Here is a 15,947-nt window from a genome sequence, read left to right as displayed (position 1 = left end):
GATTTAGGCTATGAAGCCCGAGTACTCCAAGTACGGGGATGTATCCGTATCAGATATCGATACTCACGGATACGTACTCACAATTCATGAAGTATCGGAACTAATTATTTTAAATTTTAAAAAATATTTTATCGGATACTTATAGAATACTCCATACACACACAAGGATATTTATAATTCAGTGGAGATGTATATGATTCAATTTTAGATAAGAAAATTTAGAATTGTTTTTGATGGACCACTTAAAATTAAATTTTTTGTGCATGATGGTAACGAGAGAAGAGATTCAATTAATCAACAGTTGAGAACCTTTTTTTTTTTGGAAATAACATTTGAGTACTTTTAATGATGTTTATGTTGATATCCTAACATATGAATAAAAATAAAATATGTTTTATACGAAAACTTTACATTTTTTATTTTATTTTGATCACATGTATTATTTTCAAAATTTGTGAATTTTATAATATTATAATAATAAAGAATAACCAATGCTTATTTTCTTCAAGTATTTTACATGCATATATGTTTAGTATAACAATTTTGTTAATATATCTTACCCGTATCGTATCCTAAATTTTTAAAAAATTGCGTATTGACGTACCTATATCGTACCCGCACATGTATCATGCATCCGAGCTTCATAGTATTGAGGTGTGTAGGAAATGGCTTAACACACTAAAGACAATAATATGGCAAGAACATAGACATATGTTATAGATTGTGCCTCCACTAAGGTTTTGATTTTTTTTATAAAAAATACGTGAGATGTTAGTTATGATAGTATCTAAATATATTAAAATTATAAAAATAAATTTAAATGTGTATTTATTTCGTTAATCAATTTAGTTCTTAAATATATTTTTCGTTAGTCAATTTAGTTTTTTTTTTTTTGGTAATAAAGCTAACAAAAGAGAACAGAAAAAGGAGGACAGAAACAGAAAAACAAATCAAGCTCTAGGGAATAAAGTTCCCATGGCATCCATCCTAATCTTATCGAGAAGATCCTGAGGAGCAGACGAGTGAACAAAGAATTCAGTATCTGAAGAAGCTCCTAACTTGGCCATGTAATCAGCACATTGGTTGCCCTCTCGGAGAGTGTGATGAATAGTGAAGTTACGGGAAGCTATAATTTCTTTGATATCCTGAACCAGTACCGCATAGGCGTGGTACTTAGAAACAGCACCTGTGATGAGATTAACGGAGAGTTGAGAGTCCGAGTAACAAACCAAATCGTCCAGCCCCATATCCAAAGCTAACCGTAAACCTTTGTGAATTGCTGTAAGTTCAGCAAGAAGAATACACTGAGAGTCAGGAAGGAACCCGGAGAAGCCTGAAAGAAAGAAACCTGCGTTTCAAAATACATGTCCAAGTCAACCACTTCACATATGCCAATGCACAATTTTGACTATTAATATTTTTAATTATTTAAAGTAAAAAATTTTAAAAATTTAATATTTTGAAAATATTTGTCGAGACAAATCAAACAACATCCTACATGCTAATATTTGTATTTATACATTAGTAAAAAAGTATGGTCAAAGTAAGTCAAGTGAATAGTGCACCTTGCAAAAATTGGACATGTATTTTGAAACAGAGGGAGTAGGACCGAAGGGAGTATTAAATAGGACTGTGTTCATTAAAAAAATTAATAAGTGCGTCTAAAGAGTTGAAAGGGGACTTATATTTAAGGATAACTTTTTGGATTATGCTAACAAGTGTCATAAGGGCATCACAAAAAGAAATTTTTTCCTAAAAATATAAATCAAACACATGTAAAATCATAATTAAACATTTTCTATGTAAAAGTTACTATTTTTTTATTGCTTAAACAATACACTATATGGTCGGATTTAGGCTATGAAGCCCGAGTACTCCAAGTACGGGGATGTATCCGTATCAGATATCGATACTCACGGATACGTACTCACAATTCATGAAGTATCGGAACTAATTATTTTAAATTTTAAAAAATATTTTATCGGATACTTATAGAATACTCCATACACACACAAGGATATTTATAATTCAGTGGAGATGTATATGATTCAATTTTAGATAAGAAATTTTAGAATTGTTTTTGATGGACCACTTAAAATTAAATTTTTTGTGCATGATGGTAACGAGAGAAGAGATTCAATTAATCAACAGTTGAGAACCTTTTTTTTTTTTGGAAATAACATTTGAGTACTTTTAATGATGTTTATGTTGATATCCTAACATATGAATAAAAATAAAATATGTTTTATACGAAAACTTTACATTTTTTATTTTATTTTGATCACATGTATTATTTTCAAAATTTGTGAATTTTATAATATTATAATAATAAAGAATAACCAATGCTTATTTTCTTCAAGTATTTTACATGCATATATGTTTAGTATAACAATTTTGTTAATATATCTTACCCGTATCGTATCCTAAATTTTTAAAAAATTGCGTATTGACGTACCTATATCGTACCCGCACATGTATCATGCATCCGAGCTTCATAGTATTGAGGTGTGTAGGAAATGGCTTAACACACTAAAGACAATAATATGGCAAGAACATAGACATATGTTATAGATTGTGCCTCCACTAAGGTTTTGATTTTTTTTATAAAAAATACGTGAGATGTTAGTTATGATAGTATTTAAATATATTAAAATTATAAAAATAAATTTAAATGTGTATTTATTTCGTTAATCAATTTAGTTCTTAAATATATTTTTCGTTAGTCAATTTAGTTTTTTTTTTTTTGGTAATAAAGCTAACAAAAGAGAACAGAAAAAGGAGGACAGAAACAGAAAAACAAATCAAGCTCTAGGGAATAAAGTTCCCATGGCATCCATCCTAATCTTATCGAGAAGATCCTGAGGAGCAGACGAGTGAACAAAGAATTCAGTATCTGAAGAAGCTCCTAACTTGGCCATGTAATCAGCACATTGGTTGCCCTCTCGGAGAGTGTGATGAATAGTGAAGTTACGGGAAGCTATAATTTCTTTGATATCCTGAACCAGTACCGCATAGGCGTGGTACTTAGAAACAGCACCTGTGATGAGATTAACGGAGAGTTGAGAGTCCGAGTAACAAACCAAATCGTCCAGCCCCATATCCAAAGCTAACCGTAAACCTTTGTGAATTGCTGTAAGTTCAGCAAGAAGAATACACTGAGAGTCAGGAAGGAACCCGGAGAAGCCTGAAAGAAAGAAACCTGCGCTGTTGCGGATTAAACCGCGAAAACCTGCTCGGATGGGGGAACCCAGGCAGCTACCGTCGACATTCAGGACATGACCGAGGTGATTGTTGTTATTCCATCTTACCAAACGGTCTGAAGTTGCCAAATCGCTATCTGATTGGAAACTCTTCTTGATTGTGTCAGCAGAATTTTGAATGTTAAAGCAAAGCCGAGTGGTGGACCATGTTTCATTGTTGAAGCATGTTTGATTACGGTGCCTCCATAACCACCAGAGAGCTGCGAGAAAAATCATTGAACGAGGGTCCTTGGAGCCTGTTTTTATCCAGTCATGTGCACAATTGGAAGATAGGAAATCATGGATAGGAAACCCGAAATTGTGCCAAATGATAGAAGAAAATCTGCAGTCACGAACACAGTGCATGAAAGTTTCTTCCTCCTCTCCGCATCTCCTACAAATAGCGGAAGTGGCGATGTGTCTATTATGAAGTAGAGATAAAGTTGGGACAACTTCATGACAGGCAAGCCAAATAAAAAATTTAAATTTTTTCGGCACCTGCAAATTCCAAATCCAAGACCAAGATTGGTGTGGGGGTGTAACGATGGCTGTTCCATGAGGGAGAGAAGCCAAGAGTAACCACTTTTTGTGGAGTAAACACCATTTTTGTTATGGCTCCAAATAAAAGTATCTTCAACTGCGACATTAAAATTAGTATGGAAATTATTTACGGTGTCTGCGACTTGTTACGGTAGGGTAGTGTAGAGAGCTTGAGTGTGTTGACCATTAAAGGATATCACATCTTTGACAGAGAGATGAATGTCATGGATGTCTATATTAGGAACCAAAGAACCAAGGAAACCATGGGAACACCAGTTGCTGAACCAAAAGGAGGAGGAACCGGAACCAGCACGCCAAGAATATCCATTTTTGAGGATGTCTTTGGCGCGGATGATAGATGACCAAGAAGGGGAACTACTGCTGGTTGCGTTGGAATGAAGGCTGCTGGGCCCCGCTGCATATTTGGAGGAGAGGAGATTTACCCATAATTTATTTGTGGACTGGACCATATCCCAAACTAACTTTCCAAGGAGACAAGTATTAGCATTTCTAGCAGTTCTGATACCCAACCCGCGAGTCGTTTAGGAGTAGTGACTTTCTTCCAATTCACCAAATGAACACCCTTGTTACTAGAATCTCGCCAAATAAAGTTTCGGGTTGTTTGATCAATACTATCGCAGATGTTTTGAGGAAGCCAATTTATCTGCATGTAGTAAGAAGGGATGGAGGATAAAACAGATGTAGCTAGAGCCAGTTTACCTGCTTTATTCAGGAGCTGATTCTTCCAAGATGCCAGCCTAGATTGCATTTTTTCAATGATGAAATCAAAATCACTTCTCTTGGGACGACCTTTTAGCATTGGAAAACCCAGGTACTTTCCTAGAGAAGTTGTGCTACGAATACCAGAGATAGAGGTGAGTTTATTGATTTTCTCATATGGTGTCCCTGTAGAATAAAAAGCTCTAGACTTAGAAATATTAATTTTCAAACCCGAAGCCCTGCTGAATCTATCAAATAAATCAGTGATAAAACGAAATTGAGAGCTTTTAGCCTTAGTGAAAAGAAGCACATCATCTGCAAAGAGAAGGTGGGATATCTGGGGGCCTCCATTAGTAATATGAATAGGTTCCCAATTCCCTTGGAGCACAGCATTATTAATTGCAATGGACAGCTTTTCCATGCATAAAATAAAGAGGTAGGGAGATAACGGATCATGAGGCATCTTGTTACCGTTCCATAGAAGGGAGAAAGTGGATGACGAAACACAATGCATGATGAGCTTGATGGCGATGTCAGGGAAACCAAAATCATGGAGGAAAGCATTAAGGAAATCCCAGTTGACATTATCAAAGGCTTTCTCCAGGTCGAGCTTGAAAGCTACAAACCCCTTCTTCTTTTTCGATCTTCTCATAAAATGGACAATTTCCTGCAAAACAATTGAGTTGTCAGATGTTCCCCTACCAGGCAGAAAACTGCTTTGGTAAGGGCCAATAATATTATCAAGAATAGGTCTTAGACGGTGTACTAAAACTTTTGTGATGATCTTGTAGATTATATTGCAGAGATTGATGGGCCTGAAATCTTTGTAGGTGTTCGGAGTATCAATTTTTGGGATGAGTGCAATGAGAGTATTTGAAATCTCCGGAGCAAAGTGACCTGTGTGAAAAGCTGATTGGAACATTTGAAAAATATCATCTCCAACAACGTGCCAATATTGTTTAAAAAAGATGCAATGGAAGCCATCTGGGTCGGGGGCTTTGTATGGTTTCATGGAGTTAAGGGCAGCAAACACTTCATCTTTGGTGATAGGTTTGGTGATTGAAGCTTTACCTATGTCATCAATGGAGGGTTGGGCACCTTCTTGAAAAATGCGACTGTGATGGTGTTGATCGCCACAAAAAAAGTTTTTAAAATATTTTTGAGCTTCTTCTTGTAGGATGGCACTGTCAGAGGTCCATATGCCATTGGGAAGTTGAAGTCTGTGAACTCTGTTTCTCTTCCTTCTAATGATAGTTTGAGCATGGAAGAAAGAGCTATTCTTGTCACCAAATTTAACCCATTGCTCTCTGGATTTTTGATACCAAAACATTTCTTCTTGGAAGAGAATGTGGTTATATTCTTGCTGCAATTCTTTTTCAAGGAGGGTGTGCCGAAGAGAATCAATTCTCTCTAAGTAATTTTGGACACCCTTGAGTCTACTTTCAACATGTTTCTTCCTTTTGAAAATATTTCCGAAGACTTCATAGTTGAAAATGATGGAGTTTTCTTGAACTTTGGCAAGGGCCGCAGTGGTGTTATGATTTTGAGAGGTCCAAGAATTCTTTACCAAATCGGCATAGTCTTTATGGTCAATCCAGGCTGCTTCAAAACGAAAGGTCTAGGCCCTCTGGCTAAAGGAATACCACCAAAACGGAGGAGGATGGGATTGTGATCGGAATGGAGTCTGCAGAGAACCTCAACAAAAGCTTCAGGAAAAGAGAGACGCCATTCGACATTTGCAATGCCTCTGTCAAGTTTTTTGGGGAGAATGCGAATACCATTATTGTTGCGGTGCCAAGTGAAACGACCACCTGTTGTTGTAAGATCAAGAAGATGACAATTGTTCATGAGGTTAGAGAAGAGAGCGGCTCTATTATGGTGAAAGATGTCACCTCTTTGGTCACTAGGTAGAAGGGTTTCATTAAAATCACCTATAAGCATCCAAGGTACGCCAATGGTTTGGCCAATGTTCATGAGGAAGTTCCAAAGGTTTGGGCGTTGAGCATGGTTAGGGCTGGCATAGATACATGTGCGTAGTGGTAGCATTCCCACGGCTCATAGTGATGGTTATAGAATATTGGTTGGAGTCAAGGACAGTGGTGGTGATGTTTGTAGCTGATTGTTGAAGTAGTCATAGTCCTCCAGAGTGTCCATTTGCTTCAATGATATATACAGGAGTGTATCCATTATTAGACCAAAAGGAAGAAAGTCTTGCAAAAGTGCCATGAGTTTCAGAGATAGCCATAAAAGTTGGATTATGTTTTCTAATCAAATCTTTCAGATGTCTTCTGGCATTGCTACTGGGAGCCCCTCTGATATTCCAAGAGAGGATTGAGGTTTCAAAAAGAGCTTCCATAACAAACAGATAGACTGAGAGACTCTGCAAGGAATTTTGCTAAGTTACCATGTCCTCCTCTCGGGAGTCATCCTGTACTGCACTAGTTTCCTCTTTTCCATCACTATTTGTGTGAATAATGTGAGTGTTGTCATTGCTGGTAGCAGTTTCGTTGGTAATATTTTTGTTGCTTGGCTCGGGTTGTTGGGTGGTGTTAATTTGCATAGTAATGTCTGTGGAGTTTTTTCTTTGTGTGGGATTTGAGAATTCATTTTGTGGTTCGGTGTGTGGGGTCGGGGTAGCTGAAAAATGAGTGAAAGAAACTCCATCTTGGGTCTGAGTCACATGAGTGTGCATGCCATGATTGTTGTTATTTTTGGGGCCAATGAAATTATGTTTGGGGTCAAAAGGTGAGCCAATGATTGTGTCATCATGGCGCTGCCTTTTTGGTTTATAGGTAGTTTTGCTGGCGCGTGTGGTATCAGCTGGCTTTGGGCGTGGGGGAAGTTTGTGAAGTGGTGGGGCCGGCTTGGCATTTTGTGGTGGGACAGACAGAGCACTGAATCGGTTGGCTTTGGGTGTAACGGTTTTGGAATTATTCAAGGAAGGGGTAATTGTAGCTTTCTTTTTTCTTGTGACCAATAGTCAATCACCATGAGGATCCTTATTTCCCTCATTATTGCTAATTATTTTCCCATCATTATGTGCCAAAATAATAGGAAGGGTATTTAACACATTACCGTTATGGGAGTCTGACATTGAATGCATGACATGTTGTTCTGGCTGATGATTTTCTCCATGGCTGGCGGTGGTATGTTGTTGTGGAGGCTTAGGTTGATGGGTGGTGGTGGTGGTCGGTGCGGAGGTGCAGTTCCGTCCGATGTGTCCGTAGCAACCGCAATTGGTACAAATTAGATGCAAGCCTTCGTACTGAACCTTATACCAATGGCCATTAACCCAAATTTTTCCGACTACTGGTACAGTGAGATCAACTTCAACGCAGACCCTTGCAAATTTTCCTCTCTCAACTTTCAGCGTGTTTGTGTCTACTTTGATTGGACGACCGATCGCTGAGGCCATAGCAAGTAAGAAACTCTCATCATAATAAACTAGGTTTAGTCCTGGAAAACGTACCCATACCACTGTGCGATTTACTTTAGCATCTGGAGAGGCAAATTCCAGAGACCAATGTGATACAGCAAGACAATGATCAAAGATTAGCCAAGGCCCACCAGTAATGACTTTTTCTTTATCAACTGGCTGGTCAAATTTTACCATGTATGTTGCGAATTCGATGAAAAACTCACACCAATAACAACTTGATGTGCGGAGCAAGGGATAATTAAGCAATCAAAATCAAAGTGTATGGAACAATTATAATCACAAGCCAAAAGTAGAAAACAACAGCGAGAGAAAAGGAAGAGAGAACACAAAGAATTTGTTGACCCAGTTCGGTCCAAATTGACCTAGTCTGGGGGAGAGAGCAGCCCTCCGTTCCACTATATGATGAGTAGCGTTACAAAAGAGATATCAATGGGTTACAAGAATAAGTCTCCCGCCTAATTCTACCCAAAACCCAGCCTCTTCCCGTAACCAAGAGACTCAATCCTAATAGTGTTTCCCAAGGTGAATCAACCCTCAAACCCTAGTGTTTGTTCCAAAGAGACAAACTCTATACAAACCCTAGATTTGTTGTTGCCTTTCTAAACCCTTGTTTCAGCCCCCTCTATCTCAAGGCTTACACTGATACAATGCCTATATTTATAGTAAAAGAATCTTCAATAAAACTGGAACAAATCTAGGCCCGAAAATACGTTACCGTTTTATTTTCTGCTGTCAAAATCGGCCACCGTGCTCACCAAATCAGCCACCGATTTTTCCAGAACCAACAGAAAAAAAAAATAGAGTCCAAAATCGGCCACCGTGCTCTGAAAATCGGCCACCGATTTTCTGCTACCAGAATTCCAATTTCTTCAATTTTGAGGCACTTTCACAACAATCTCCACCTTAACTCTAAATTAATGATGATGTCCATTTAACATCAACACCTTGCTGCTCTTTCCCTTGCTTCCTACTACACCAAGTAGCTCCACAAGTTTACACCCTAATCCCTTCAGCCATCGGAATGTCTTCCGCCTTCTTGAAGGTACTTGCAGTCCAACTACGCTAGGAATTTTAGGTAGTTCCACAAGCCTTTACCTCAACCTCTTCAGCCATCGGAACGTCTTCCGTCTTCTCGAAGAGTCCTTGCAGTCCAACTACACTAGGAGTTTTAGGTAGTTCCACAAGCATTCACCATGACATCTTCAACACAGGACATCTCCCGCTTCCTTGAAGGTCTCCTTGCATCCAATCACCCTTGGCCTTCTTTTAGGGTAATCCCGCAAGCCGTGCTATACATTCTTCAACCTTATGAAGAAATCCCTTGCTCACCATAGAGCATAGCACCCAAGGCCCTCCATAGTCATACCATTACCGGTGTGTTCAACTCCACCTCACGCTGAGCGTACTCTACCTCAACTAGAAAATGCGTATATCCCACTATGTCTTCAACCTTGAAACTCCACCTCAACAGGTAGATCATGAGTATTGTTGCCTCCGCCTCTCTAGACTGATCATGAGTATTCTTACCACCGCCTCTCCAGGCTGATGTTGAGTGTTTAACGTCTCTCTAGACGAACACCGCTCCACTAGGCATCAATCCCAAGGTGACCAACATCACCTTCATCCTCCAAACAACACCACGCCATCAAAGCACATGCATCCTCATAACCCTCAGTGACAATTTGTGCGGAGTTACCATTAATCTCCGGACAATCCTTCATGAAGTGACCCATCTTGTGACAGTTAAAGCATTCAGACTTTGACTTCTTACCACTCTTTCTCCGGTTACCTCTACCTCCACCATTCCCTCTTGAGACACTTAGGCCTTCACCGTTTTCATGAACTCTCAAGTCCTTGGACTTGGTCAACTCCTTGGTTCTCAAAACCGCTTGAACTTCTTCCAAGGTAACAGTGTCTTCTTTTCCATAGAGCATGGTATCTTTGAACGATTCATAAGATTTTGGTAGAGCACACAACAAGAGTATAACTTTATCTTCATCCTCAAGTTGCACCTCAATATTCTCCAAGTCATCAAGGATTTTGTTGAACTCCGTAAGTTGCTCCATGATGGCCTTTGACTCCACCATCTTGAATGAGTAGAGTTGTTGCTTTAGGAATTGCCGATGAGCCAAAGACTTTGTCATATACAAAGATTCCAACTTTGCCCACATCAATGCCTCGGTTGGTTCCTTTGCTACTTCTCTCAAAACTTTATCTCCGAGGCACAAGACAATGGCACTCCTGGCCTTGTCCACCATCTCGGTCTTCTCCGCTCGTGACATGGTGACCGGTAACGAACCTTCACCCTTCAAAGCTTTCTCACACTTTTGTTGTATTAACACCGCTTCCATCTTTACCTTCCATAACCCAAAATCGTTATCTCCGGTAAACTTCTCAATATCCCACTTCGAACCCATGGTACTTGATTATCCTTTGACCTTTGCCCCACGGTGGGCGCCAATTGTTGCGAATTCGATGAAAAACTCACACCAATAACAACTTGAAGTGCGGAGCAAGGGATAATTAAGCAACCAAAATCAAAGTGTATGGAACAATTATAATCACAAGCCAAAAGTAGAAAACAACAGCGAGAGAAAAGGAAGAGAGAACACAAAGAATTTGTTGACCCAGTTCGGTCCAAATTGACCTAGTCTGGGGGAGAGAGCAGCCCTTCGTTCCACTATATGATGAGTAACGTTACAAAAGAGATATCAATGGGTTACAAGAATAAGTCTCCCGCCTAATTCTACCCAAAACCCAACCTCTTCCCGTAACTAAGAGACTCAATCCTAATAGTGTTTCCCAAGGTGAATCAACCCTCAAACCCTAGTGTTTGTTCCAAAGAGACAAACTCTATACAAACCCTAGATTTGTTGTTGCCTTTCTAAACCCTTGTTTCAGCCCCCCTCTATCTCAAGGTTTACACTGATACAATGCCTATATTTATAGTAAAAGAATCTTCAATAAAACTGGAACAAATCTAGGCCCGAAAATACGTTTCCGTTTTATTTTCTGCTGTCAAAATCGACCACCGTGCTCACCAAATCGGCCACCGATTTTTCCAGAACCAACAGACAAAAAAACAGAGTCCAAAATCGGCCACCGTGCTCTGAAAATCGGCCACCGATTTTCTGCTACCAGAATTCCAATTTCTTCAATGTTGAGGCACTTTCACAACAATGTAGAACCCATTGTCGTTGTCCATGATTTCGAACCCACCTTGGAGTCTCCAAATTTTTTGAAGGCGGTCTTTCATGAGGTTGTAACCCAGATTCTTTCCCAAAAGCTTCACGACTACTACATCTTTCCATGGCGTGCATAATTCCTGGAAAACTGTTGGCTCAAGATAAACTTTGGGAAGAAGACGGTTGCCATCTTCGAGTTCAATACGGACAAGTTTTTTCTGAATCATATCCCCTTTTTCACGGATTGGAATTTGTTGGGAGGAACCTAAGAGTTTTTCTCGGAAGGAAGGTTTAGGGGTTGAAGGTTTAATGGGGTCAGGGGGCTTTCTTGTTGGCGGCTGGTTAAGGTCACCATGAGCGGAGAATACAAACGAGCTCATTGCACTCATCAGTTCTCGTGTTGTTCAATAACTTTAGTTCATACAATTAATAATAAAAGAGACATTTGGATTTGTTTTTAATTTTAATAAATTAAATACTGTATTGACAACACGTTACATATTTGAAGAACAGAATTTTAAATTTCTCAGTAATATACATCTGACAACACTTGAAAGTAATATATGATGCATCCAGGGGCGAATGGTAGTGTAAGGGAGGGGTAGCCCTTGCTACCCCAAAAAAAAATATTTTTTTGAGTGAGTAGGTATATTTTTATATTTAGCTACCCCTAATAATATATATTTAGCTACCCCAAGTTTTATTTTAAGTGAACTAATTTTTTTCTATCTTTATTTAACTTTCGGTTGAACTTCAAATTATTTAATCGTGTCATATAAGAACCGAAAGATTAACACCCAAAGAGATAAATAATAATAATCTTTATAGTTTATCTAACAGTAAAATAATACAAAAGTGGGCACATACCCACAGCCCACCACACAGTTATTATTAATAAAAAAATAAGGTAAAGTGGCTTTTTAACTCTTCAGATCACAACATAACACACAACATGGGATCCCCACGCAACACAATTACACAGTACACACGAGAGAGACAAACAAACAATCCGTTCGGTGCCATGGTGACCTAAAAGTAACAGGTTAACAACAAGCAACATTAATTAGATTCTCAATTCACCTAGGTTACCAGGTATGATCTCAATTCACATTTCACAATAATCTCATTTAGTTTGAAATCAATTTTTTATGTTTTGCTTTGAAAAGGACATTGCAAGTCAGTTTAACTGAGATGCAATTATGGATGAATTTGAGTATTTGAAGGGCCGTCGAGTTCAATTTTCATAAATAGCCACTATTAGTCTTTATTTCTTTTGTTGTAGCTTTTTTGGTACAATCCGCTATTCTAATGTGGCTTTTTTGATACAAAATAGTTTATTACAGCATTTTTTTGGTATAATCTGTTCTTGTTGAATCAAGTGTATATTTTATTAAGAACATTTTATATAAGTAATAGTTATTGTGAATTTTTTTGCCTACTGCATTAGATAAGTTTAAAAAAAAATTATATGTGGCCACCTCATAGAATTATCGCTAGCTTCGCCGCTGGATGCATCACTATCCGAAATTTCTACGTCGGTCTCTATCCTATGGGTATTTGTTAGCAATTTTCTAACTTTTTTTTTCCTATTCTATACTAACAAGTTCATTAACATCATTGTTATATATCTAATGTCATCTTCTAGTTCTAATATTAACTAGTGGAAAAATTAACCAGCATAAGCTTTACAAACATATGAAGCCTTAAATCGTTAACAAAACATTGTCATGTTCTTTTTTGAGTTTTCACATAACAGAGAATTACATGTAAAATAAATTTTGCGCTTTTAGTAGACTTTTCTATAAGATAAAAGTTGTCTTGATAAGTTTCTTATGACACCGGTCAATGCTTTTAAATTTTGTATCTGCAGCTCGTAATGTTGACATACTTACTCTTTGTTTATTGCCTAAATATTCAACGAAACAATGTCCATTGAAACGTACCTGGCTTAAAATGGTGACGATTCAATAAAATTCATATTCTATAGATTTTAGGTGGAACCAAAGAATGGGTACTAAATGCTCCTGCACTTATTTTATAGCCAATGATCATTCAATTTGTGTGATATATCATAGTCTTATTCTGAAATGATTTCCACTGTGCAATTCCTAAATGGACTTGAGATAACATAACATTAGTTTCAAGTAATAAAATTTGCAATAGCAAATACAAAACCAATCTTAACATAGCCAAGATGTTGGGTTGGATACAAGAGGTACCCATAAGTTACTCATGATTCATTATTATGTAAAAGCATAATATTGGTGGTTACTATCAAGCAATATCACAAAGAGAATATTAGAAATTAATCCACCAATGACAACTCTTAAATCATGCAATTAAAATTTGCCACATGTGTCTTGAAAAATTCTTGATGCTATTTTTCTAGATAAATAGCATTTTCCTACACAACCTCATGAAGCTACAATAAATAGACCTTCTCATGTGCTCAACTTAATCATAATAGCAAAAGAAAATTCTTCAAGTCCCTCATTTAAATAACATTAAAAGGTACAAATTTGAAATATTTTGTAGCAATGGATATAGTAGCAGCATTGATAGCTGATAAGCCAGTGGTGATATTTAGCAAGAGCAGTTGTTGCATGGGGGATTCTGTGAAGGCTCTGATAAGGAGCTTTGGTGCCAACTCTACAGTTATTGAGATTGACAAAATGGTAAATGGTGAGGAAATAGAGAGGGCATTGGTTCAACTTGGTTGTCGACCAAGTGAACCAGCTGTGTTTATAGGACAACAATTTGTTGGTGGTGTTAATCAAGTCATAAGCCTCAATGTCCAAAATAAGCTTGCTCAGTTGCTTTTGAAGGCTAGAGCTATTTTTATTTGGGGTCCAATAAGTCCATAGATTTATAAGTTATGAAGCATAAATACTATTTGGATTAGGCGTGTCCTGGTGTCAGATATGTATCGTGTTCGACACCGACACGACACCGACATATATGATTACATTGAATTATGTCATTTTATTAAATTATTATCGGTGTTGACGCGTGTATGAATTTGTGCTTCATAGTATATAACCATATATATGCAATGAGTTAATATAATCTTCTCAAGGCTGGTGTTGTGATCAATATTTTCAGATCCTATGTAGGACACGCATGAGAGTTTAGTAATAGAGCTTCTACTTCTTATAGCCTAGCTACTTGTACTAATGTTACTAAAGCCTAAATTAGTCATGTTCATAGCAAGCATGTATTATCAAAAACTTAAGGCTCGTTAATAATGTGTGAATTGAGGTTTTCATCAATCATCATAAAATTTAGTGAAAAGCGTGGAACATGTATAGAAACTCTGCTAAAGATGAAAAGGAAATAAATATGTGCATGGACACATGAAAGATGTCAACGAATCCACGGTCCCCACTGCGATGCCAAGAGCTGACCTTGCACAATTGTACTCACTAGCGTTTTTGTTGTTTTTTGAATTTCGAAACTGTTGTATTTGGATTTCCAAATTCTATTATCTACCGAAGTTGTTACTTGAGTCACGACCAGGTCGCTCTCTTTAAGACGTTTCGTGGCACTACCCAAAGTTGTGCAAGGTAGACTATCAACCACGCCGCCTCCAGGATAAAACAAGTCCAGCTACAACTATTCGATTAACTACTGCACTGTAGAAAATCGTTCAAGAATTACACCCTCAAATATGGTACTAAGACCACTCTTTAATACTGAAACCACTTTAATATGGTATTATTACCATTCTATTATGGTGCTGAGACCACTCAAATATGGTATTTCCACCATTTCTCCTCAAATAAAAATATTGAATAATTTTTATATAACGTTAAGATCATTCTTAATTCCGACGGGACATTGTTTATTCCAAATAGGGACTATGATCTTAAAAGTACTCTTTATTCCGAAGGGACATATATTATCGAAGGGACTATGAACTTAAGACCATTCTTAATTCCGAAGGGACATTAAACCGAAAAGGGACTATGGTCTTAAGAACACTCTTAATTCCGAAGGGACAGAAAGGAGTAGAAAAAGGAGAAGGACTTGTTAACACAAGTCGAAGGAGGAAGAAGAGAGGAAAGACTCGTCAACACAAGTCAAGAAAGGGAGAAGAGAGAAAGAGTTCCCGACAACTTAATGAAACTCTTTGGTGTGTGGAATGCACTATGTGAGTTCTCTATTTATAGGGAAAATTCACAACTAATAAGTGAGAAACTTTGGGAACAAGTAATACATTACTTTGTCATTAAGTAATTCACATATTAGATCTAGTACAAAAAAATATCAATTGAGTACCAAAATATATTATATTTAGTACAAAAATATATTATATTATGTACCAAAATATATTTCAGATTGTGTTCCAAAATATTATAGATTGCGTTCCAAAATATTTTAGCAAAACTTGGGGACTAAGAAAACACTTTCTAATAATGATTAAATTAATTATTTAATTTATCATTTCCAAATAATAAAATATATATCAATATATATTTTTCTCTAGTGCTTATGTACCCCCATTAATTAGATGTACACCCCCACTATATAAACACTACTAATGTGTGTGTTCCATCCGAGGTGGGACTGATAGACGTTTGGCAAGTGCACCAAATACTATCAAAGTAGTAAAAATATCGATCCCACGAGGACTGTTTTTAACTTCAATAATTCAATTGCGTTATAAAAATAGGATGTGTAAAGTTTATTTTTAGTTTGCCACTAGGCAGAAGATTTGGTTTGATTTTATGAAATCAAATAAAAGAAAATAGATTTGGTTAAGAAAATATGGAGAGAGATGAGATCAGATCCGTCGAATCCTCTAAGTTCCCCTAATTGGTCTAC

General features: G+C 37.4%; 2 protein-coding genes and 1 pseudogene across 2 annotated transcripts; 1 reads left to right on the top strand and 2 right to left on the bottom strand.

Moving 5' to 3' along the window:
- Window positions 1–950: 950 nt before the first annotated feature.
- On the bottom strand, window positions 951–2,474 carry LOC146957646 (uncharacterized). Its single transcript, XM_085750935.1, has 2 exons — window positions 2,456–2,474; window positions 951–1,348 (listed from the first exon to the last, which is right to left on the bottom strand). Exons 1-2 carry the CDS (start codon window positions 2,472–2,474, stop codon window positions 951–953), a joined length of 417 nt encoding a protein of 138 aa, XP_085607061.1.
- Window positions 2,475–7,479: 5,005 nt separating this feature from the next.
- Window positions 7,480–8,112, bottom strand: LOC146957645 (uncharacterized). The gene has a single exon (XM_085750926.1). The coding sequence runs from the start codon at window positions 8,110–8,112 to the stop codon at window positions 7,480–7,482; it is 633 nt and encodes a 210-aa protein (XP_085607052.1).
- Window positions 8,113–13,660: 5,548 nt separating this feature from the next.
- Window positions 13,661–14,071, top strand: LOC146957644 (monothiol glutaredoxin-S1 pseudogene; annotated as a pseudogene).
- Window positions 14,072–15,947: the final 1,876 nt, after the last annotated feature.

The sequence above is a fragment of the Medicago sativa genome, chromosome 1 (genome assembly GCF_051527215.1).
Source record: "Medicago sativa cultivar Bolivia chromosome 1, Bolivia_mono, whole genome shotgun sequence".
NCBI lineage: Eukaryota > Viridiplantae > Streptophyta > Magnoliopsida > Fabales > Fabaceae > Medicago > Medicago sativa.
Note: the sequence above shows the minus strand (reverse complement) of the source record. Positions and strands in the feature narration are given on the sequence as shown.

Bases quoted from the DNA above. Each gene is read 5' to 3' on its own strand.
- LOC146957645 (XM_085750926.1), bottom strand. From the start codon at position 8,112: ATGGTAAAATTTGACCAGCCAGTTGATAAAGAAAAAGTCATTACTGGT.